This window comes from Carica papaya, chromosome 6 (genome assembly GCF_054855325.1).
Source record: "Carica papaya isolate Zhongbai chromosome 6, ASM5485532v1, whole genome shotgun sequence".
Lineage (NCBI taxonomy): Eukaryota > Viridiplantae > Streptophyta > Magnoliopsida > Brassicales > Caricaceae > Carica > Carica papaya.
Window position 1 is genome coordinate 8,487,277 of NC_142314.1, and position 23,510 is coordinate 8,510,786.

Here is a 23,510-nt window from a genome sequence, read left to right on the forward strand (position 1 = left end):
AGAGACAGCAGGAGAAAAATTATCTGAATGCATTCATCATAATTGACTCCTTCCATTGCATGAAACCCTGCATCACTAACTGTGCTTTATGATCTTCAAGAATGCCATCAGATTTTGTTCAACCTGGTACACCCCTTTAGAGCTAAATGTTAATTCTAAGAAGAAGACCTAAGGACTAGGTGTTGTTTTCCAGGATGGTGTTTATACTCTGATTTCATTGCATGCTTCCGAGCAGAGTGTTTGTTGGCTACCGTGGAAGGGTAGGAGATAAAGATGAGGCTGATAACTCACTAGGACAGTAGCAAGAACGATTGGAATTTTATTTGGATTCAAGATTAATTTCCATATTTTAATACTTGATGTGTGTGATTGTAACATTCATGGGGAAAAAAAAACAAACTTGATAATTAGCAATTACATACTATGTTTGGTGATGGGAGTCAAAGAATACGAAACAGAGGGTGCTGCAGCCTTGTACTCTATTTTGCAGTTCTCTCTCTCTCCTTGACTCTCTCTTTATAAATTTACTCACCGTCTCAGCTTCTTTTAAAGCTGTTACTCATCCGATCCAACAAGTAGTATTAGAGTCAGGTTCTCCTACGTATCAGGTGAATCAAAAATTCCTCAAATCCGATGGCTACCTCAGGAACTACCCCTGCTCCATAGTTCAACAGAGAAAATTACTATGTGTGGGCAATAAAGATGCGAGCTCACCTCAAAGCTCTGGGTTTATGGGATGTTATTATAGACGATAGTGAACCAACCCCACTACAAAAAACTGCTACATTGAACCAGATTAAAAGACACGAGGAAGAGAAGGCCAAGAAACCAAAATCAATTGTCTGCCTCTTCTCGGCAGTTTCGGACAGGGTTTTCTCTAGGATTATGAACTATGAATCACCCAAGGAAGCGTGGGAGAAACTGAAGGAAGAGTTTGATGGAGGAGACAGAAGCAAGAAGATCAAACTACTGAGGCTGAAAAGTGAGTTTGCATTACTCAGAATGCAAGAAAATGAGTCTGTTAGGGACTATGCCTCCAAACTCTCGGATATTGTGAATAAAATGAAATTGTTGGGGGAGGACTTTCCTGAATCAAGGGTGGTAGAACAAATTCTTATAAGCTTACCACCAAAATTTGAGTCTAAAATCTCAGCCTTGGAAGAACTTGCGGATATTGATAAGATTTCTTCAGCTGAACTAATCAATAAGCTACAATCACAGGAGCAACGTGTCAATATGCATGCTCGTGTACCTACTAAAGGAGCCTTATTCTCGTCTCAAACCAAAGCTACCCCTTCAAATCAGAATCAGGGCAGAAGGAATGAAGGAAATCAAACTGGAAACCAAAGTTCCAGAAAATAGAAAAAGTATTCTCCTTGTAACATCTGCTCCCTCACAAATCATCTTGAGAGTGAATGCTGGTACAAGGGAAAGAAAGCTGTCCGATGCAACTTCTACAAAAGACTTGGCCACAAGAAGAAGTTCTGTAGGCAAAAACAAAAGCTGAAAGCAGCACAATCTAAGCAGGAGCTGCAGCATGTAAATGTCACTGAGATATTCAGTGAGCAAAGTAATACAATTCTTGTTGCTTCAAGTGAATTGACAATGGAAGATGATAGCTTCTGGGTTGTTAATAGTGGTTGCACTTTTCACATGTGCAAGAATGAAGCCATGTTTGTGTCACTTAACAAATCAGCAACAGGCCAAGTAAGACTTGGAAACGGTATGCTGGAATCCATAAAAGGCAAAGGTAATGTTGCTATAAAAACGAGAAAAGGTAGAAAACTTATCACTGATGTGAATTTCGTTCCCACTCTCTCTCAAAATCTGCTTAGTGTAAATCAAATGACCAATAATGGATACTCAGTTTCATTCAAAAACCAATGCTGTAGAATCCATAATCCTGAAGACAGATTGATTGCTCTCATTCCAAAAAAGAACCAGGCGTACTCCTTGAATCTCCAAGAAGTAGTTGAAAAGACAAACATTGTCACAATACCTGAAGGAAAGCTGTGGCATAGACGTTTTGACCATTATCATGCTGCTGGGTTACTTCAGTTGCAAAAGGGAGACCTAACCAAGGATCTTCCAAATATAGGAGCTACCGAAAAGGTTTGTGGTGTCTGTCAGTTGGGAAAAATGGCTCGACAGACATTTCCTACTCAGACAGATTAGAAGGCAGATCAAAAGCTTGTACTAATTTACTCGGACATATGTGGTCCAATGAGTGAAAATTCAATGAATAGAAACAGATAATTTAGTTTATTTATTGATGATTTTACCAGGATGACCTGGGTGTGCTTTTTACAGAACAAAGCTCAGATAGTAGACGAATTTAAAAGATTTAAAGTCATGACAGAGAAGGAATGTGGCTATGTGTTGAAGTGCTTAATAACAGACAATGGACTTGAGTTCAATTCCGATTAATTCAAGGAATTTTGCTCCAAAAATGGGATCAAACGACAACTCACAGCACCATATTCTCCACAACATAATGGTGTCTCGGAGAAGAAGAATAGAACCATTATGGAAATGGCAAGAAGTATGTTTGCTGACAAACATTTACCAAAAGTGCTTTGGGCTAAGGCTGTAAACACTGCTGTGTTTCTGCTCAACATGTTGCCCATAAAGGCAGTGGAAGGAATGACACCCGTGGAGGCCTGGAATGGCATCAAACCATTAACTCAGCATCTGAGAGTGTTTGGGTCGATTTGCTACTGTCATGTTTCAGATGACAGAAGAACAAAGCTGGACGAGAAGGCTGAATTGGGTTTGTTTTTAGGATACAGTGCAGAAGCAAAAGCATATCGGGTTTTGAGCATGAAAAACAATAAGCTCATGATCCGGAGAGATGTTTTGGTAGATGAAACAAGCTACTGGAATTGAGAGAAAAGGAAAATAGAAACAGATTGGTCAACTGTTGAAGTTATAACCAAATCTAGTCCAACTCTAACATCTAGCTCAATTGATGCAACAGAGGAAGAAGGTGACAGTTCAGATGAGGAAAGCATAAGACCAAAAAAAAAGAAAAGCCTCACTGATATTTATGAACGCTGCAGCCTTGCTGTGGATGAACCTGTAACCTTTGAAGTAGCTACAAAACAAATTCAATGGGTTAAAGCTATGGAAGAGGAAATGCGTGTAATTGTGAACAATGGAACCTGGACCCTGGTTCCAAGACCGGCAAACATAAAACCAATCGCAGTGAAGTGGGTAGTCAGGCTAAAGCAAAATCCTGAAGGTGAAATCAACAAATATAAGGCCCGGTTGGTTGTAAAGGGCTTTGCACAAGTACCTGGTGTTGATTTTGCTGAAATGTTCGCACCAGTAGCAAGACATGAAGTCATACGTCTTATTTTGGCACTTGCAGCTCAGTTTCAATGGCGAGTAATACACTTGGATGTCAAGGCTACCTTCTTAAATGGTGACCTAAAGGAAGAAATATTTGTGGAGCAACTGAAGGGATTTTTAGTTGCAGGACAAGAAGATCACGTGTATATCCTGCATAAGGTTTTATATGGATTGAAGTTGGCACCCCAAGCTTGATATGAGAAATTGAATGATTATCTCCTACAGTGTGGCTTTAAGAGAAACAAAACTGAAGCTACTTTGTACGCCAAAATTGAAGGAGAATTAAAGATATTCACTGTTGTGTATGTGGACGATATATTGGTCATGGGAAGCAATGAAGCAGAGATAGATGGATTCAAGAAGCAGTTAGGAGATCAATTTGAGATGTCAAGTCTAGGGGGAGCTGCTTATTTTCTTGGACTGGAGATCAATCAAACAAAGTGATGGATCTTCTTAAGCCAGTCCAAATACGCTCGAGAAATCTTGAGTAAATTTAAAATGGAAATGTGTAAAGCTGTAGGGACTCCATTAACGCCTAATCTAAAGCTGTTAAAGGATTACGGTGGAAGTGAGGTTGATGAGGGTACCTATCAAAGTCTGATTGGTAGTATTCTCTATCTCACTGCCTCAATGCCAGACATGTTATATGCAGTGAGCCTTCTATCAAGATTTATGGCGGCTCCCAAACAGATGCACATGGCAGCAACTAAGCATGTGTTGAGGTACCTGCAGGGGACTTGTAATTTTAGAATATGGTATGATGCCAAAGTAGGTGAGCTGCTAGGATATACAAATAGTGATTGAGCTGGTTGTATTGATGATGCAAAGAGTACTTCAGGTTATGTATTCTCTGTTGGCTCAGGAGCTTTCTCGTGGGCTTCAAAGAAATAGGAGGTAGTTGCACAATCAACAGCTGAAGCGGAATACATTGCAGCTACTGCGGCTTCAAATCAGGCCATCTGGTTGAGGCAAGTAATGGCAGACTTGGGGCATGCATTACACAGGCGAATCGTGATACGAGTAGATAACAAGTCTGCAATTGCTATCACCAAAAATTCAGTCATGCATGGACGAACCAAACATATCAAAGTAAAGTTCCATGTCATTCGAGATGCTACGAAAAACCAAGAAATTAGTTTTCTACACTACCCAACTTATGAGCAGCTTGCAGACATCTTTACAAAGTTGCTGCCTAAGGCTAGGTTTGAGGACTTGCGAAGAAAAATTGGAATCGGAGATAAAATCATTAAGGGGGAGTGTTGATTTTACTGATCTTATCCATTTACTTAATTCAAATTCAAATTCAAATTCAAAGTAGGTTGTGAAGAAAGTGCTTCATAGCAGCCTGCGCAGCTGCCATGCAGCGTGTTTACATGAATCTCTGAGTTTAATTTTATCGGCTCATCTTTGGTGTAATCAAGCACAACTCCATGCTTATAAATGTAATCGTGCAATTCAATAATTAGTTTTTTCTTCTCTTAAAAAATAAAAATCAATATCCTTCTACAATTAAAGAAACAGAGTGTGCTGCAGCCTTGTACTCTGTTTTGCAATTCTCTCTCTCTCCTTAACTCTCTCTCTCTAAATTTGCTCACCGTCTCAGCTTTTTTTGAAGCTGTTACTCATCCGATCCAACAAATATCATCTCTTCTTTTAATAACATTGTCAACGTATACTATTATGATAGTCACTCTACCCTCTTTGTGATTGAAGAACAATATGTGATTTGTCTATGACTATATATAACCTTGTCCTTTTATTGCTTTCATGAATCTGTCAAACCAAGCATGTGGAGACTGCTTGAGGCCATACAAACTTTTCCACAATTTGACTACCTTGCCATGGCTGCCATTATTAAATTCCGGTGGTAGGTTCATAAAGATATTCTCATCAACGTCTCCGGTTAAAAAGACATTCTTTACATTTAATTGTTATAAGGGCCAATCTAAGTTAGTAGCAAGAGATAGAAGTACATGTACCGTATTAATTTTTGCAATAAGAGTAAAAATTTATTGATAATCTACAGTAATTTTTGTGATTAGTCTGACTTTATATCTTCCAATAGTACTATTGGCCTTGTATTTCACTTTGAAGACCCACTTCCATCCAATAACAGCTTTGTATTTTGGCTTTTCCACCACATCCCAAGTCTGGTTCTTTTCTAATGCACGTATTTCTTCCAAAATAACAACTTCCATACTGGTTTTTTCAAGACTTCACTCATTGTTTTTGGAATCTCTACCTCTGTCAGATTTGTAATAAACGGCTTGTAATGTCTAGAAAGTTTACTATACCCAACAAAATTTGAGATTGGGTGATGAGTGGAAGACTTAGTTTCCTTTCTCACATCCATAGGAACTTTTAGGTCATGATTCTCAATATTTGAATTGGGATTTGAGGTTTGAGATTACAGAGGCTCAATGTCCTTTGCTTTCTTTCGATTTTTTCTTCTTGACAAAGTTAACATATCTTCGACTCTATGATTGACAATAGGGATAGGCTGTAAAGTTTTTCCTGATGGTGAATTTGTGTTTATGGTCTCGGTTTTTGTTAAGAAGATTATTTCTTTATTTTTCATCACAGATTCTGATATAGACTTAGTAGAATTTTCTACAACTTTTGGAGTTTGTGAGACAGGATTCCAATTCAACTCCCACAGATTTAAGGCAAGGTTTAGTGTGATGGGATTTAATTTTTGAATTGAATCTGAAATTTTCTCATTTAAATCTATATCTAGAGATTTGGACTTTAAATCTAAAAAAATAATCTCATCATTGCCTATTTTAAATTGTTCCCAGAAATTTGGATCACTCTCACTCTTCTCTATAGGTAAATTTTGAGTATAAAAAATATAATTCTCAAAAAAGGTAACATCAATAGAGGTATATTTTTTTTTTTGGGACAATAACACCAACAACCTTCTTGGGTAGCAGAATATTCAAGAAAAACACATTTTAGGGAACGAGGGTCTAATTTCGACCTCTCTTAATTAGGCACATGAACAAAAGTGACATTTTCAAAAATCCGATACTATAGTTGAGAAACAAGACAGTAATTTGAAAAGAAAGTTGAGAAATATTCAAGTGGTATTCTAAAGTTTAGTATTTTTTATAAAAGTCGATTAATCAAATAGCACGCAGTTAAGACTGTATCCCCTTAGAAATGTTTAGAAATGTTTTGGAACGTTTGTTGAAAACATGAGAGCACATGCAAAATCAAGGAGGTAGTTTTTTCTTTTAGCCACACTGTTTTGTTTTGAAGTATTAATACATGAGCTTTGGTATAAAATACCATTGGTTTGGAAAAAATTACCAAGAAAAAAATTGAAGTATTATATATTATTATCAGTACGAATAATTCGATTTTTGTATCAAATCGTGTTTGAACCATTTGATAAAAATTCTTAATAACTAATGAGACATCTTATTTGTCTTTTAGAACATAAACTCAAAATATCTGAGTATGATCATCAATAAATATGATGAACAATCTTTGAGAGAAAAGTATAGAAACACGTGAAGAACCCCAAATATCACTATATATGAGGGTAAAAGGTGTAGATAGATGATAATTTTGAGTGGGTAAGAATGTGCAAGTGTGTTTTGCCAATTGACATATATCACATTAAAACATTCGACTTTTATTTGAAAATAAATGAGGAAACAAATGTTTCATATAGGTAAAACGTGGATGACCCAATCGAAAATGCAATAACATTGTTTATTTTTCAACAGAAATGGCAGACAAACACATAGAAGAGCCAACATTATTCATTAGTAAAGAAGAAACCGAAAGATAGGAAAGGTCATTTAGTACTGCCCATCCTCCTCCCTACCTTTAAATCCTAAAAACACAAGCATTTTTTGATAAATTAACACTACATGGCAAGTCGATAGTTAGTTTACAAACAGAAACTAAATTATAGGTTAATTTTGGAACATAAAGAACATCCTGCAAAAAAATTATAGGTGATAGACGAATAGTTCCTTTGTCAGCCACTACAGGAAAAGTTTCATCTACCAATTAAGTCTTTTGTTGTCCTGAACTAGATGAATAAGACAAAAAAAAAATGAAATTACCAGTCATGTGATCGGTAGCCTCGAAATCAACAATTCATTACTCACCTAAATTTAGCACACTTGAAATAGAGGGTCCTGAAATACTTTGTCTTGCCATGAGAGAAGTGCTTGTTGTAGAATTACTTGTGACAGAGGTAGAAGAATTGGAAAGAATGCTACACAAGTGTTCGACTTGTGCTTTTGTGAAATTAACAATTCTTGATTTATTAGTTAATAATGCTGCCCTTTTCTTTTTTAATTGATTTGGTACAAAATTCTCAGGCTTTCCATAAATCAGCCAACAAGTCTCTCTTGTGTGATATGCCTTGTTGCAGTAATCACACTAGGCATGTTTTTCTGCAGAATTTTGTGATCGATTGGAAGGAGGATAGTTCACAGCAAGAGCAGAGGCATCCACTCGGACAGCTGCGGTGTTACCAAGCATAGCTCGAGGACGATGATCTTCACGACGAACCTCTACAAAGATTTCATCTATAGATAATAAAGGTCGCACACTCAGGAGACGGTCACGTACATCATCCAACTTTTTATTTAAACCAGTCAAAAACTCATATATATGATTTGTTTGGATTAGTGTATTGAAAATGTGACCATCACCAGGATCTTTCCAAGGGGTTGAACGAAACATGTCAACCGCTTGTCACAATTTTCGCAAGCTGCTATAATATTGAGTTACATCCATATCACCCTAACAAAAGTTACGTACGCGATTTCGCAATTCAAACAATTGTGATAAATTTTCCAAATCGGAATAGGCCAATGGCATCCCATATCTCTTTTGTCATGGAATGAAAAAGATAAGTTTCACCTATCTCATCCTCCACATAATGAATTAACCACGCCATGACTAAGAAATTGTTAGTGTCCCATAATGCATACGAGAGATTATCCAGACGAGGAGAGGAACCGTCTATAAAGGCTATTTTGCCTTTTTTCCTAATCACCAAAGCTGCCGAACGAGACTCTTGCAAGAAATTCTTTCCTTTCAATTTTTGAGCGGTGATCTGTAAATTATGATAAGTATTTTTTGCAGCAACAATAAGAATAATTGTGAAAACAGATTGAGAAGCTCCAAATTGAGCCTCCGAACCATTTTCTTTTATTCTCCAACATGGTTCTCTCAACTTACTAGTTCCTTTTTTTCGTGGTTCTAATACCATAAAAGAGACTAGCAAGAAAAAAACCTTATGTGTATACTGTACTGATTTGAATAATCTTCATCATTGAAAAGAGAATAATGTACAACGATATTATATAGTAGAGTAAGAGAAATATACAGACCCTAATTAATGGGATTCTGTCATCCTAATTTAATCATTCTAAATATAGAAGATTTATAAAGTATTATAAAATATTAAAGATTTACAAGGTATTATAAAATATTGCTACATCCTAAAATTACAACCAATCATCTTAAATATAAAATAAATAATTAATACTGAAATTACAGTCATTCAACTTAAATGTAGAATAAATAAATAATTGACTTTCCTTCGGTATATCTTAAATATAAAATAAATAATTAATACTGAAATTACAGTCATTCAACTTAAATGTAGAATAAATAAATAATTGACTTTCCTTCGGTATATCATATACAAAATTATCTCTGTATAAATTTGGAAACTAACAGACAAGTAACTGTTGGCTACTCTGTCCTTGATGCAGAGAATTCGACAATGCACATCTATTACTAGCAATTGACACTAGCAGTGATTTCTTGGAATTTCTATCAACACATAGTTGAATCAAAGAAACTACATACTCCATGAAGGCTGCATCACAGGGCAATGTTATTAGTCCATCACTTGGTAGACCAAATTCTTCTTCGGACATCTTGAAGAGTTCTCTAATAATGGGATTGTTTAGATACGCCATACAGAAGTAAAAACATCATTTGTCAACTGTGTAAACAACAAAATGGCCTTTATCTGCCAATGACTTAGCATTTTTAGCTGTTTGCTTTGCGTTTCCACTTACTCTTGGCAGCAAAATTCTTTTCCTCTTGAGGGCTGCAACTCGCTGCCACTTCCTTGCCATCTTCATGAGCTTTTTTGTGTTGATCATTTTTTTCTAAAGCAACTGAGCCTGGGAAGAAAGAGGTGAATTTCTTGTTTCTTCAGTTGAGGAAGGTGATGGTTGATCTGATGCAGAATGCAAAGGAGTTAGATGAGTTATATATAACTAGACCATTGAGACAGTTATTTTCATGTGGGTTACACTTCGACACGTTCATGAGAACGCAGCCAAGTGATTATTTGACATGGACCATTTCTTGATAGGTCATATATTGGATAATTTTACATTTGTGATTCCAAAGTTGGATAAGCTTCTGGGACCTTGCAACCTCGCAATGATATTGCATTCAAAGTGGAGACTCAGGTGGGTGAGCCTTTTGATTTATGTTGAGAAATATTTAAAATGGCTTGCCTTGAGCCACAGATAATTTTGTTTCTGTTTGCTAGTTAATGCAGAACATGTTGGGATAAGGATGCTATGTTCTGCACATGCCTAGATCTCCAAACCTTTTTTATCCACTTTTTTCCAAACAGGACCTTCTTCAAATAGTTATAGATTTGAATCACTTAAAGAAGATAAATTCTTGACATATATGTATATGTGCATACATATAATCGTCTGACCTTTTGTTCCTGTTCATCCTCAAAACTTCAGATTATTTTTTATAAGTCACTGGCTTGGCAGCCCTCCAATGCATAACTACTTACATGCCTGTGTGTACATGAACTTCAAAGTGTAACCACAAGAAAAAAGTGTCTCACTTGTCTTGCCTTATATAACTCATTTGATGGAATCGCATTCCATCTCATATCAAAAATCAATTGTACTACTCAACAACGAAGTTATTCTCATGATTTTTTTCCCAAGTTCATCAGCACAAAGAAACTCGTCAGGATACTAAGGAAATGCCAGAGTTTAGCAGGCCTCAGAAGGAAAAAGATTTCGGAGAGGACGAAGTTATTCTCAGAAGGAAGAACACAAAGAAGACAAGGAGACAGTGAAATCAGAGAGGACGACCACGCAACCTGCGGCTTCAGAAACAACAAAGGCCGTTGGAGAAAGAAGAGAGGGATGAGAAGCGCGAGGGAGGAGAAGGTTTTTCGAATAAAAAGGGGGAGCAAGCCGAGGGAAAGGAGGATTGAGTAAATAAAGGAGGACTGGGAGCACGGTAAGCCGACAGAGGGGGCGGGGAAAGGAAATCAAAGAGGAATTGAGAGATCGAGCCGTGTTGTGTAACCAACTCGAGCTGGAATGAATGAGAGAGACCAAGTGTGGTTTCAGACGAAAGTTTCAGTGAGAATGCTAGAAATAGTAGGAGGTAACATGATTCCCGCTGTAAATCTAGGTGTTTTGGTTGAAGGACTGTGAATGCTGAAAACAGGATTTAAAAGGGCTTGCGAAGGTTTAGATTAGGGGGGTTCTGATTTGGAGAGGCTGGAGCTCCAGGAGAGGACAGACACGATAGAGGGTGAAAACAGGTCTGATGCGAGAGATAACAGAGGCTTGTAAGGAGAACGTAAGAGAAGAAAACTGGAAGAGATTCTGGGATTTCCGGGATGAGAGGCCGAGAATGACGGAGGGGATTTGCTGATTGGAAGAGGCTGGCTCTCGTCTTTGTTGAGACTCATTGATAAAGGGGTAAAATTGATTCCTTTCTCTTCGTCCTTTTATCTTCGTCTGTGTTCTTACGTGTACTGTTCGAGAGGGTGGAAGTAATTGATTCATATGACTGAAGGTCAGGAGTAATGGAAGCGTTTGAATGCATATTAATTTGTATGATGAAAATGGTCAAAACGTTTAATTGATATGATTTTTTCTATTCCAACCTAATCTTGGATTGCATGTAATATCTTTGATAAAATGAACCAGGGATAAATCCTTACTCCAATTAAATACTTGTTTGTTTGTGGAATTGGACTGCAACATGCACTCAATTGGGTGACCTTCGTGTTGCTCTGGTGTTTCCCCTTGTTGCCGCACATAAGCAAGTTGCTTCTTGGTTAATTTCCGACTGTAGACAGAAGCAATTTTGTGCTCTTAGTATACTTAATTGATAATCAATTCTTATCTTCATGTTCTTCTGATTATTTATTTCTTTCAAAATTCCTTCTGATTTTACCTTTTTCTGTTGTAGAATGCTAATATTTACAATGGAATTATAAACTATTCCCATCATCTTATCTAACAAGACAAGAATAATTAGAACGGAGATAAGTAACTAATTTGATCAAACAATTTAAAATTTTTCCAGCCCAAATTTAATCTAAAGATTTCATTCTGTTAAGCAAGTTCATCAGGTTGGAATCTAAAAGATGTACGCATGAACTTCCTACTAACTTAAAGCCTATGTTAAAATCTTATAGAAATAACTATTAAAGTCCATGTTGTTCATGACAATAGAAAAAATAACCTATAATGAATTATGAAGATCTTTCTCAAGAAAAACTAATTACAAATATCAACTTTTAAGTAATTTCTCCTGCTCCTCCAGCGTGACATGTTTCAATTCCATGAGGCGACATTATCAGCAGGCTACCCCAGTATCATCCCTCTTTTCGGTTTTTAAATGTTCATTGCTGTCATTGATAATGACTAGCCATTTCAAATAAAATTTGCCTAGACAAAGAAAAAGAAAGAAAAAATTGGCAACCTCTAAATTGAATCATGCACAGAGAATTGGACATAGTTGGTGTTGAACTAGCTGTTCTTGCCTAAAAATAATGTCTTGTCTCTGATTGTTTGGTTCTTTCTCATTTCCCCTCATGTATAGATTTCCAAATAATGACGTTAAAAGTCACCAATCCTATGAAGCAGTCCATACAGGGAAAGTTTGCTTTTCCTCGAGTGCATTACAAGAATTTAGCTTTAAAAAGTGTCTTGAACATGAGACAGTTCCCTTTTTCTTCCATTAGAATATGTGTTTATCTATGTAATATATATCTGCCTGTACAGACTATATTTGTTCTCTTTTTTTAACATAACAATAGAGTAAATGTGATATGCCTTGCAAGTAACTAATTAAATGATTTTGTGCTGTGTTGGGACAGATTACCAAAATCAGTCGCAAAGTTCCCCAGCTTGTTAATTGGCTATAACTTAATGATAGATCTGGTCATTTTTTACCTATTAAGAAGTATTTGAAAAAAAATTCAATTTAACATTGTTATTTCATATGGTATCAAAGAGAGAAATCTAATATTTAAATCTTCTATTAGGTTCGATACCAAAAGGCATATAAGTATATAAAGAATATGCTAGATTATCTTCTTTCAGTGTAAGTTACAGATACTAATAATCTATCAAATAGAACAACTTTAGAGACTGCTAATTACCATTATTATTTTAAGAATGAGTTATTTTATGACACTTTGTTACGTGTTGATGATCAATAATTTGTCTTTGAAAATAACAGTAGCATCCAGTTATGGACAATATTCTGGAATTCTTCATTTAATTAGTATAATCTGTACAACAGTATAACCTTTTCTACAAAAAGAAAAATCCTTCAAATACTGCAAATTAGTGACTGGCAATGAGATTGCTCCCTGTGCAGATCTGAAACTGGTAAGCAGCAACCAGTAGCCATGGACACAAGCAGTGCTGCCTCAATTTCTTTAGCCGCGTGCTTCTTTATCAAAGAGATTACATACTCCATAAAAATTGCATCACAAGGCAATCTAATTGGTCCATCACTTGGTAAGCCAAACTCTTTCTCTGACATTTCAAAGAGTTGTCTAATAACTGGACTGTTGAGATATGCTATGGGGAAGGAATAGCGTCTTTCGTCCATGGTATAGACAACAAAGTGGCCCTTATCAGCCACTAATAGTGTGTTACTCTCTCTTCTGGCTCTTGGTAATGAAATGTTTTTCCTCTTGAGGGCTGCTACTTGCTGCCACTTCCTTGCCATCTTGATGAGTTTCTTTGTGCTGATCATTCTTCCTTCAGCAAGTGAACTTGGAAGAAAGAAAGAGGTAAACTACAGATTCTTTGTTGGGAGTGGAATGTATGATTGTTGATCTGAGCAGAATGCAATGGAGTTGCATGAGTTATATACCTCATGAGAGCTAAGACACTTCTTTTCATGTGGGTTACCCTTTGAAGGATTCAACACTACATAGCCATGTGTTTAGGTTCTGGCAGGCTATTGGCACATGTTCCTGTCTATAGCAGTTTATCCAAAATAAGGCCCCCAGGCCGGTAAGTGAGAATTTCCTGTGGTTTTTTGGAAGAGAAACAAAACATAAGGTTACTAAATAGCAAAAATTGTCTTCTTTGAGTTACATTAACTTTATCAATGTTTCAGATGTGTGGGGATAGCCGCAATTTATTATTAAAGATAATAATTCTTGGCATGTGCAAGAAATAGCATCTTGGTCCGTCATGTTCTGCAGAGACTATGAAACAACAAAAATTATGTGGCTCAAATCAATCCTGCTTTAATATAGCTTATCAAATTGAGTCTTCACTCGGGATGCAATATCAGCAGACCGTAGTCTCTTCTTTTTTGCATCCTCGTATTTCACATTTCCTTGTTTGTCTCATAAGAAATGCCCGTTTTTGTTTGAGTCCTAAAAGGTAATATCAGTAATGTTCCTTAAAAAAAAATATAGGATTTTGATCTTTTGTTTAGGTTCCTGCTCTTGTTCATAGGGGCAAAAAAAAATGGTTACTTATTACTTGATGATAATTACAAAGAAGCAAAATGCGTGTGAAATGTTGCAATTTGATGAGGCAACATTATCGCTGGTTTGTTTGTAGCATTCATCTTTGAAGTAAATTCTACTTTAATCACTGCCTTTGGTAATGATTATTGCGCCAGCGCGAAGAACTAAACCAATACATGCTCTTATACCATTGTATATATTCAGCTCATGTATGACTATGTTAATAACTTTTTGTTAATTTGTCAATCTTCAAAAGTTCAAAACTAAGTTACTAATAATATTTTGAGTTGAGTTTTTACATAAAATTCAACAATTATATACCTTTATAATGTGCGATTGAAGTACCATAAATATATTATATGAAAATTAAAAAAAAAAAAAAAAAAAGAGGTTGTGGATATCATTTTAAAAGAATCACGAGAAAAAAAATAACTTTGGAAGTAGTGAGTGTTTATGTATTGTTCTTACTTTGCTTGAAAATTTTAGCAATTGTCTTTTGTTGCATTGATATTTTTACTTTGTCTGTTGAGAATTTAATATGAGAAAAATTATCATGCCTAGCAATCACTAATTATATGTTAAGTTCCTCAACTCAGAAAATAGTTTTATGGCTGGGGCTTTTGAATGAAATCACAAACAATGATTACTCAAGTGATTATCTCCCATTGAAGTGGTGGTCAAATAGTCTTGCATTCTGTACTTTAAATAGGAGATCTTCTATTAAATAATCAAAATATTAATTCGTAAAATTTTATCTGAAATTTTTAGATATCATTAAACTCCTATTCCGGGAGTTAATTGAATTACTAGTGTCCCAATTGAAATGGAGGGTTTCTTCAAATAACAAAGAGGTGAATCAACTATTTAATCAAATGATACTGATCATACTTTTAATTTCTTCTGTAGAAATAAGTGGGCTATTTATTTGCAAAACTGTGCTCAATTCATATGTAACAATTGCACCAAGATCTCTTCTTAATTGGGGAAGAATCTGCACGAATCAGATTTTTCAAGGAACATATCAAGAGAGAATTAGATTTGGTTAGATAATGGTTGGTAAACAAGGATCATATCATCAAATATTCAATTCGATTCTGTAAGATTTAGTTTTGTTTAAATATATTGCCAATAACTTGAGTTTAAGATTTTAAGGATCAATTATTAGAATTCAAAAGGTTGTCAAGTTAATGATACATAGATCTAGGATATTACAAATACTATAAGAGTGCATGTTAGTTCAGTGACTTGTAAAAATTGTGATACCCCAATCTTACATTGAAAAAATATGTGATTGTTGATTTTCATCAAAATCTGATACTATTGATAATATTCTGGTCCCAATACCACTAGTCCAACAACTTATTTGACCCAAACAATTGACTCTCAACTATTGCCGATAACTTTTGAGCTTGAACTATTGACTGCTAGTGGTTTGGATCAGAAAGTCGTTAGGCCACTGGTTTCTTAGGTCTATAGTTTTAGATCTGGGCACTAAAAATTATATAAAAGTATATTTCAATTTGGGAACTCCGAACTGATGCGATCTTGGATCTTGTGAGTTTTTATATTGTGATTTATAATTGTGATATATAGTTTTGATGACTTGAAGTTTTTGATTATTTATGGTTTGGGTTAAAAAGTGGTTGGGTCAATAGTGTTTGAATTTGAAAGTTGTTAGGTCAGTACTTTTTATGTCCGAGTATTACAAATTATATATAAGAACGTGCTAGGTTGGTGATGCCAAGCTAGTACGAGTTGGGTCTTGTAGTCCTCTAAATTATTATTTATAATTTTGATATGTGTTTTTATAAGAATATTAATGATTTAAATGGAAAAAATTGTAATTTTCTAAGCTAACATAAAAAAATATGTGATTACTGAACTTCATATAAATGTTCAAGCAGATGCTACTAATAATTTAAGATTGTGTTTCTGTAGGTCAACAATTTGGATATGAAAGTTTCATAGATTAGTGGTGCTTGGGCTTAGGTGTTGCAGAATTTCTTCCATGTACAAGTTGTTTCATCCTTACCTAACTTGAATATAATATTTGAGAGTGTCTCAAGCATATCCCTTTCCACTTTCTTCTGAAAAGGACCCCAGAGTTAACAAGATATTGGGGAGGTTGCATAAGAGAATAAAGAACTATATTGGGTCATGATAGGTGAAGAAATTGTTGTTTTATTCTGTAAGATCAGCATTTTATATTGGAAGCAACCCTGGAGGGATGAGAACTTTGATTATATAAAAAATCCAAAACTGCTACATTCAGTACCCACTAACAAGTGATTGTTGCCCTGCATATTCTTCATGAGAAAAAGCAGCTAAAGAGCAGTTACCAATAGTAACAGAATTGATTACTGTTCTCTCTAACTCTCTACCTAAACCTTGTCTAACAAGCAACATTATGTAATCCATGAACATGGAATCACATGGAAAAGTTATTGGCCATTTGCTTGGTAGTCCAAACTCCTCTTCAGACATTTTGAACAGCTCATAGAAGATTTTGTTGCTGAGAAATGACAAGGGAATTGCAAAGCGCCTTTGATCACTCGCATAAATAACAAAATTTCCCTTGGTGGAAATAGATTATCTGTTTTATCTATCCATAGCAAAAATTCCTGCAACTCGCAGAATAGAAATTCTTTGCCTCCCTAAAGAAACTATCTTTCTCCACTTCCTTGCCATTTGGACGAGCTTCTTGGCACTGACCATCCTTGGCTCACTTTGATATAAGAAATGAATACTTGGAACAGGAAAGGAAGGCAATTAAATATTTACTTTGAACCCTGAAATTATGCTTTGGAAGCAAGTGAAAGCGAGGTACCTATATATGCAGGAGGACTGATAGCCTTTCCCCGACTATTTCTCTTTCTGCTGTTAATTCAAAGCGAAAAAGCATGCAAGAAGTTACGTGGTTTCAATTGATATTTTCAAGGGAATATTTGCATATGATGTGTTGTAAGAAACCTGTCAATGGGGAATCCATGCTGTATTTTTCTTTGAGGACACAGCAGCTACTATTTCCTTAGGATGCTAAGCGTTCGTTTGCTTAACTGTCAAACTTCTGAAGTCCACAAGAATTACAGATTAACTAATGGAAATTCACAAGATTGGATCTATAATCAATGCTAGAATACTAAAGTTTTGTTAGGATAAAATTATTGTTCGATAAACTTCTCTTGAGTGTGATAGGATCTCACAGTTTTTTCTTTTCCCTTTTTCTTTTTCAGTATTTTACTGTCTTTGAAATCTCCATACCTCGGAACTATCACCATTTCATCCTCTTGAACCAACGAATTCCCATTAAGAGAGAAACGTTTAGTATTTAATAGAATCTTAGCTCCATTTAGAACATAAAACATCTTTTAGTTTTCGTATCTTAAATTTTACATGTTTAAACATAAAATAGTATATAGAGTAATGTCCATGTGAGGTACTCAAGTACAATTAAAAGTAGTGTTCTAAAAGAACATTAAAAACATATCATTTTTAGAACTCAGGCCACATAATATTATTTTTTAAAATATTGTTTTCTTTTCCTAAGTTTAAATTACCACTAATATTTTTATGTACAAAGACATAAATATAGAAAATAAAATTAAAAGATATTTCTGCACCAAATAAAGCCTTAACTTCTTATGAAGAAGATTTTCTCTATTATATTCATGCAGAATGAAAAGATAACTTCATTACAAGAAAATTTTTTTAGTTTCAACCAATGTAATATGAAAACTTTTTATAAACCAATAAAAAAATAATAGATTATGTAATTTCCTACTAACTTTCGAATTTTCTAGGATCCCTTTTTTGATATGAAATTGTGGTATCACCAATCCCTACCTCACTGATTCTTGATAACATAAGTCGTATTTACAAACATCACAAGTCAAAGCCCCACAAGTCGTCAAATTGTGTGAGCATGGTATGGTATTCAACCTCCATTGGAAAGAAATAACATGAACTTAAAATTGTAGTTTCGATCTAAATTGTTATTGGGTTAATGGGGTTTAGGTATGAGGCTTTACGAATGACATTAGAATACTGGTCAATTCATCGATTACAGATTAATACAACTTTCAGATTTTTAAATTATGATTTATGATTATGATACATGCTATTAATTAGTACATTAAAAGTTTGATTGGTAAAAATTGTGATAAAAATATCATCAATTTTCAAGCATGAAGTCATATTGATATATATATATATATATATGTATATAATGAAATATTCAATTCAGAATAGAAAATATTCAAATAAAAAATGAACATCTAGTTTTAACAGCATATTCATATTTTTGTTACTCCCAACTATAGGAGCAACTTAAAAATTATCTTTGTTGCTATCCTGATTTGTAAAGAAACATCAAAAATTCCTCTAAGAAAATGAAAACTATAGACAATGTTTAAGAATTTGACATCAATTAATTGAAGTTAAAACCTTTTGATACACTTGTTCAGCAAACTTAAATCAGTGAAAGATGCCTTTATTCATCTCTGATGCATCTGGCAGTGCTGGAAGAGTCCAAGTATCAGAAATGACAATTAATAGATGAAGTAGCATCTGATATTCATTATTCTAACCATTAAAGCTGCAATGAGAAATAGATAGAGTGATAGTACCTAAAGAAATTGTTTCTCATTCTCTAGTATCAGTATTTTACATTAGAAGCATCTCTGAAACATAGAAAAAGCGTTGATCATCTACGAAATCCAATCTAATAAATATTCAGTGATCACTAACAAACAAATGTTGGCCTGCATATTTCTGGTGAGCATAAGCAGCTAAAGAATCAGTTAGTGGTATTAATATAATTGATCACAGCTTTCTCAAAACTCCGGCCTAAACCTTGCCCAACGAGAAAGACCATGTTATCCATGAAGACAGAATCGCATGGCAGTGTTATAGGCCCTTCACTTGGTAGTCCAAACTCCTCTTCAGACATCTTCAAAAGCTCATGGAATATCTCATTGCTCAGAAATGACAAGGGAATTACAAAGCGTCTTTGATCCATCGTACAGATAACAAAGTGACCCTTGTTGACAACAGATGATTTCTTACATCTGTCCAGATCAATATAGCCACTTACTCGTGGAAAAGAAACATTTTGCCTCCCAATGGTAGCTGGTTTCCTCAACTTCCTTGCCACTTGGAGGAGCTTCTTGGTGCTGACCATTCTTCTTTACTTCGGGAAAATCTTATGCAGGGAGTGAAGAGGAGGGATTTATCTTTTGAGTAGAAACAAGTGAAGCTGTGGAATTTATGTATTGTGTTCACAAGAGTTGATATAAACTAATGAAAAATCACAAGACTGGGTTCACAATCATTGTTAGAATATATGTGTTTGTTACTTGTTAATAAAATATTCTCAATCTTTGCTGTCTTTGGAATCTCCTTGTATTGGACTTACCACCAGTTAATCTCTTGAACAAATAAAATTTAACATATTTTTATAAATTAAAAAAAAAAAAAAAAAAAACATTTTTACAGTAACAATAAAATTAGCAGAATCTTGATTGCTTGCAGCTGCCTGATTTCAAGCACTAGTATAAGGCCAATGGTTCAACAAAGTACCTTTTTTCTAGTTTACATATCCAATTTTGGGCAACCTCATAATTATGAGTATGAATCTCTTAGTTCCGTAGTTAAAAATAGGATATCTATGTTTTATATTACCTTATTAGAGATTTGTATTTCAACCTAGAAGAAAAAGCTTCTGTACCAAACAAGTAAGCAAAAGCTTGTGTAATTTTTAAAATGATGTCGACTTTATCAGCGAGAAAATACTCTGTGAAACATGATTCTCATATGCTTCCAAGCAGCTATTTTACACAGCATCCTTGCCAATTGAATGAGCCTATTTGGGTTGATCATGATATTCTCATGTATTCATTTGTGTTTTTTATGCTCACCTCTCAAGTGACATTGTGTAATATGATAAATTGCAGAGTCAACTCAATAGCAGAAATAAAAATTCACAGAATTTAGATAGTTCAATAAACCATGACATATTCTGTGAAAAGGATGAATCTCAATTCACTGTGAAAAGAAAACTCTAAAAATTACAATGTGTTCTACATCTCAAACTCGACTTTTGCATACACAAAATCATAAAATATTTCTTAATAATTAAAACTGAAATTTATGAGAATATTTTAACTAAAAAAAGATATGAACACACTTTGTTTGTATGCATAAGGTAAGATAAATAGAAACTTTTCTGATATATGTGCAAAATATACAAAATTAATTTTCTTGGAATAAGTCAATCATTACTTAACAAAATGATTGATATATTTTTTTTTTATATATATAATATTGTAGATTTGAGTCGGATTGTATTCTTTATATATATATATAATTATTTTAAGATTATTTCTGTTATTATATCAGTGGTGTATGTATATCACGTAATTGATACATGTATATTTTTTTTATTAAAAAAATAAATATTTACAAGATAAGTGTTCATAAAATACGATACTGCTGTCTCGTTAATTGACAAGAAAAGCAATTTCAGCGTAAAAGAATTGACAAGAGGAGAAAAAGTTAAGAAAGAAACCAGTAATTAGCAACACAACGAATTCACATGGATTTGGAGGAGATGAATAGAAGGCAGACGAACACGAACGGCAATACTAAATGACAAGAAGAGCAGTTTCAGCAGAAAAGAAGTGACAACACAACAAATTCACATAGATTTGTCTCAAACCATGTTGTCATGTGAGAAAATGTTGTCGGGGATAAAAACTATGGAAATTAACCCTCTGCAGAGAGCAATGTAATTTAATGGTGGAAAAGTTAAATTACCATGAATTAGGCAAAAATAAATAAATAAATAAAATCAGGAATATGAAGGAAAGAAACAGATTAAAAGCTGTTTAAACTTTTACCTCTTTCCAGCTTTTATTATATTGAGAATGATTTTAGTTGTAAATCGCTTTTTGTAAATACCAAAAGTTTACTATTTCTAAAATTATTATTTTAAAATTAAAGTAATATAATTGATTTTTTGAATATTATTATAGAAATCATATAATTGAGAATTTGTTAGTAATAAAATATGTTTATTATTTAATTGTGATTAGATTAAATAAAATATTAGGGCAACTTCACTGCAGGTTTACCAACCCGAAGACAAGCCACTGCAAATTTGGATCTTTTTAAATTTTCAGGACCTCTGTCAGGTTTGCATATTATGCAATTCATTACATTATATTTATATCAAAAAAAAAAAAAAAAGATTTATTAATAATTATATTTATCAATATAAACACAATTATATTTATTAATATAATATATTATTTTATTAATATAAATATAAATATATTTATTATAATAAAAAATTAACATGGCGAGTTGAGTTTCAAGAGATTTTAGAAGGTTCAATTCAAAATCTTTTCCTACCAATTCAAACCTGACCCGTGATCCAAAACTTAATACTTTAGTTAAAAAATTTCAACTCAGATTGATCTAATTATAGTACATACTCTTTGAACACGTGAGGGTTGTAAAACATGGGATGCTACTAAAATCTAAAATCTTTGTTAGTGATGGTAGAATTATTTTTACTCGAGGGTTGACAATTTTGCTTTCAACCAGAACTTTTTTGTTTTATATGCAGCCTTTGGTCTTTTTGAGTCGTAAAAAGCTTGTGTATTATCTTATTTTAGTTTGACATAAGCTGTCTTGGATGGCTGGTTATGTTTGTCTTTAAAATGTTGAATAATGCAGAGATAAGCTGTTCTTTTTTTTTGTCTTTGATTTTTCTGGGTTTTTCACTTTGCATTTCCCTCTGCCTTGAAAAGAAAGTGAATTCAGATTTACTAATAACAAGTCTTACTTTAAAAGCCCAATTTAAATCCTTTATTTTTCACAAGGCTATTCTCCTATTGCTTCCTTATGGGCTTAAAAACTTTAGCAACAGGCTACAAAAGAATTACCCCCCATATATAAGTATACGTGGGCTTGAAATCTAGAGAAATACTAAATTTAAAAAAAAAAAAAAAAATTAATATTCTAGTTGATGCGATATTCAATACGGTAGTTGAAGTGACTAGGGAAAAAAAAAAAAAAAATTAAATAATTCAAAAGTTTCTAAGTGTATAAGTTTTTTTTGTTATTTTTTCGAAAGGAAGTATTATTATGATAAGAACTTAGTAAAATACTGTTCATCCATAAATATAGCTGTGAAGGCTGCAGCGCATGGGTAGAACCGAAGTGATTGCAGAATAATTATAATATATATCAATCAATTTATAGCACCAGCAGTACAAATTAATATCCAAGTAAAATATTAATATACATCTGGGTTAATGGCAGTTTCTCACTTAATGAATCTCGAAGGTTCTCTATCGCCATATTAGGTACATCATTTAAAATGCTCAACCAGACACATGAAGCCATTAATGTAACTCAACTACCAAGCCAAACACTTCCTCTATATATACAAACCCTCACTTGAGGGAGCATCATATACAAAACTACCTAGCTAGCAAGAAAACATATCCCCGGAAATAGCGAATATGGCCATGTCCTCGAGCACAACAATGAATTGGTTGGCGGCCCTTGTGGTGATAGCAATGATGGCAGTACAGAGCGAATCAGCAGTGACATGTCCTCAAGTGGTGTCGAACCTGAGGCCATGTGTGGTGTACGTTGCAAATCAAGGGCCATTGCAGGCTGAATGCTGCACTGGAATACGAGCACTCTATTCCTTGGCTCAGACCACGCCAGACCGTAGAAATGTCTGTAACTGTATTAAAAATGCAATATCTGGATTTTCATTCAGTTCGACCAACCTTAATCTCGCGGCTGGCCTTCCTGCCAAATGCGGCGTCAACCTTCCCTACAAGATTAGTCCCAGCACTGACTGCAACAAGTATTAACATTACTATTAACCTTGACATTAATTAAATATACCATTCTTCAAATCATTTATTTATATAATGCATTTAACATGATGTTGATCCTCGTAATATTATATTGACTTGTGTTATTGTTTTGCAGCATCGTGTGAGGAGATATATATGTATAAAAAGATATGGACAACCAGACAACTCCCTCCATGATCAAGAAGTACTATGAGAAATAAGGGACGGCCGGCGCCTGCCTCTCTTGGAGTTGGGTTTCCTATATTATTTATAGAACCAGCTCTTTTAGATGTCTCCCTACCTATTATGTTCACGTAACTCCATCTATATATATATATATATATATATATATATATATATAGTTATCTGGAAGTAACGTATGTTTTAGTTGCAGTAGTAGAGAGGGAGGTTGTACTTTGGTTATCTGCAATCTATTCTCATATATTAATTTAATAGTAGCTTTTTTATTTGTGTCTTAATTTATCTTCATATAATTATTTTTAAAATATATTATACTT

The 23,510-nt window shown here is 34.2% G+C and overlaps 1 protein-coding gene, 1 long non-coding RNA gene and 2 pseudogenes across 2 annotated transcripts; 2 read left to right on the forward strand and 2 right to left on the reverse strand.

Annotated features, from left to right (window-relative positions):
* The first annotated feature begins 9,657 nt into the window (after positions 1-9,657).
* LOC148253284 (uncharacterized) lies at positions 9,658-11,536 on the forward strand. Its single transcript, XR_015821805.1, has 2 exons — positions 9,658-9,812; positions 9,896-11,536. It is a non-coding gene; the product is annotated as an uncharacterized LOC148253284 (long non-coding RNA).
* Positions 11,537-12,954: 1,418 nt separating this feature from the next.
* Positions 12,955-13,359, reverse strand: LOC148253285 (auxin-responsive protein SAUR68 pseudogene; annotated as a pseudogene).
* Positions 13,360-18,911: 5,552 nt separating this feature from the next.
* LOC148253286 (auxin-responsive protein SAUR68 pseudogene) lies at positions 18,912-19,295 on the reverse strand (annotated as a pseudogene).
* A 3,284-nt stretch (positions 19,296-22,579) lies between these two features.
* LOC110819007 (non-specific lipid-transfer protein 1-like) lies at positions 22,580-23,459 on the forward strand. The gene is made up of 2 exons (XM_022048081.2): positions 22,580-23,000; positions 23,129-23,459. Exons 1-2 carry the CDS (start codon positions 22,645-22,647, stop codon positions 23,136-23,138), a joined length of 366 nt encoding a protein of 121 aa, XP_021903773.2. The 5' UTR covers positions 22,580-22,644; the 3' UTR covers positions 23,139-23,459.
* The last annotated feature ends 51 nt before the right edge of the window (positions 23,460-23,510 follow it).

Bases quoted from the DNA above. Each gene is read 5' to 3' on its own strand.
- LOC110819007 (XM_022048081.2), top strand. From the start codon at position 22,645: ATGGCCATGTCCTCGAGCACAACAATGAATTGGTTGGCGGCCCTTGTG.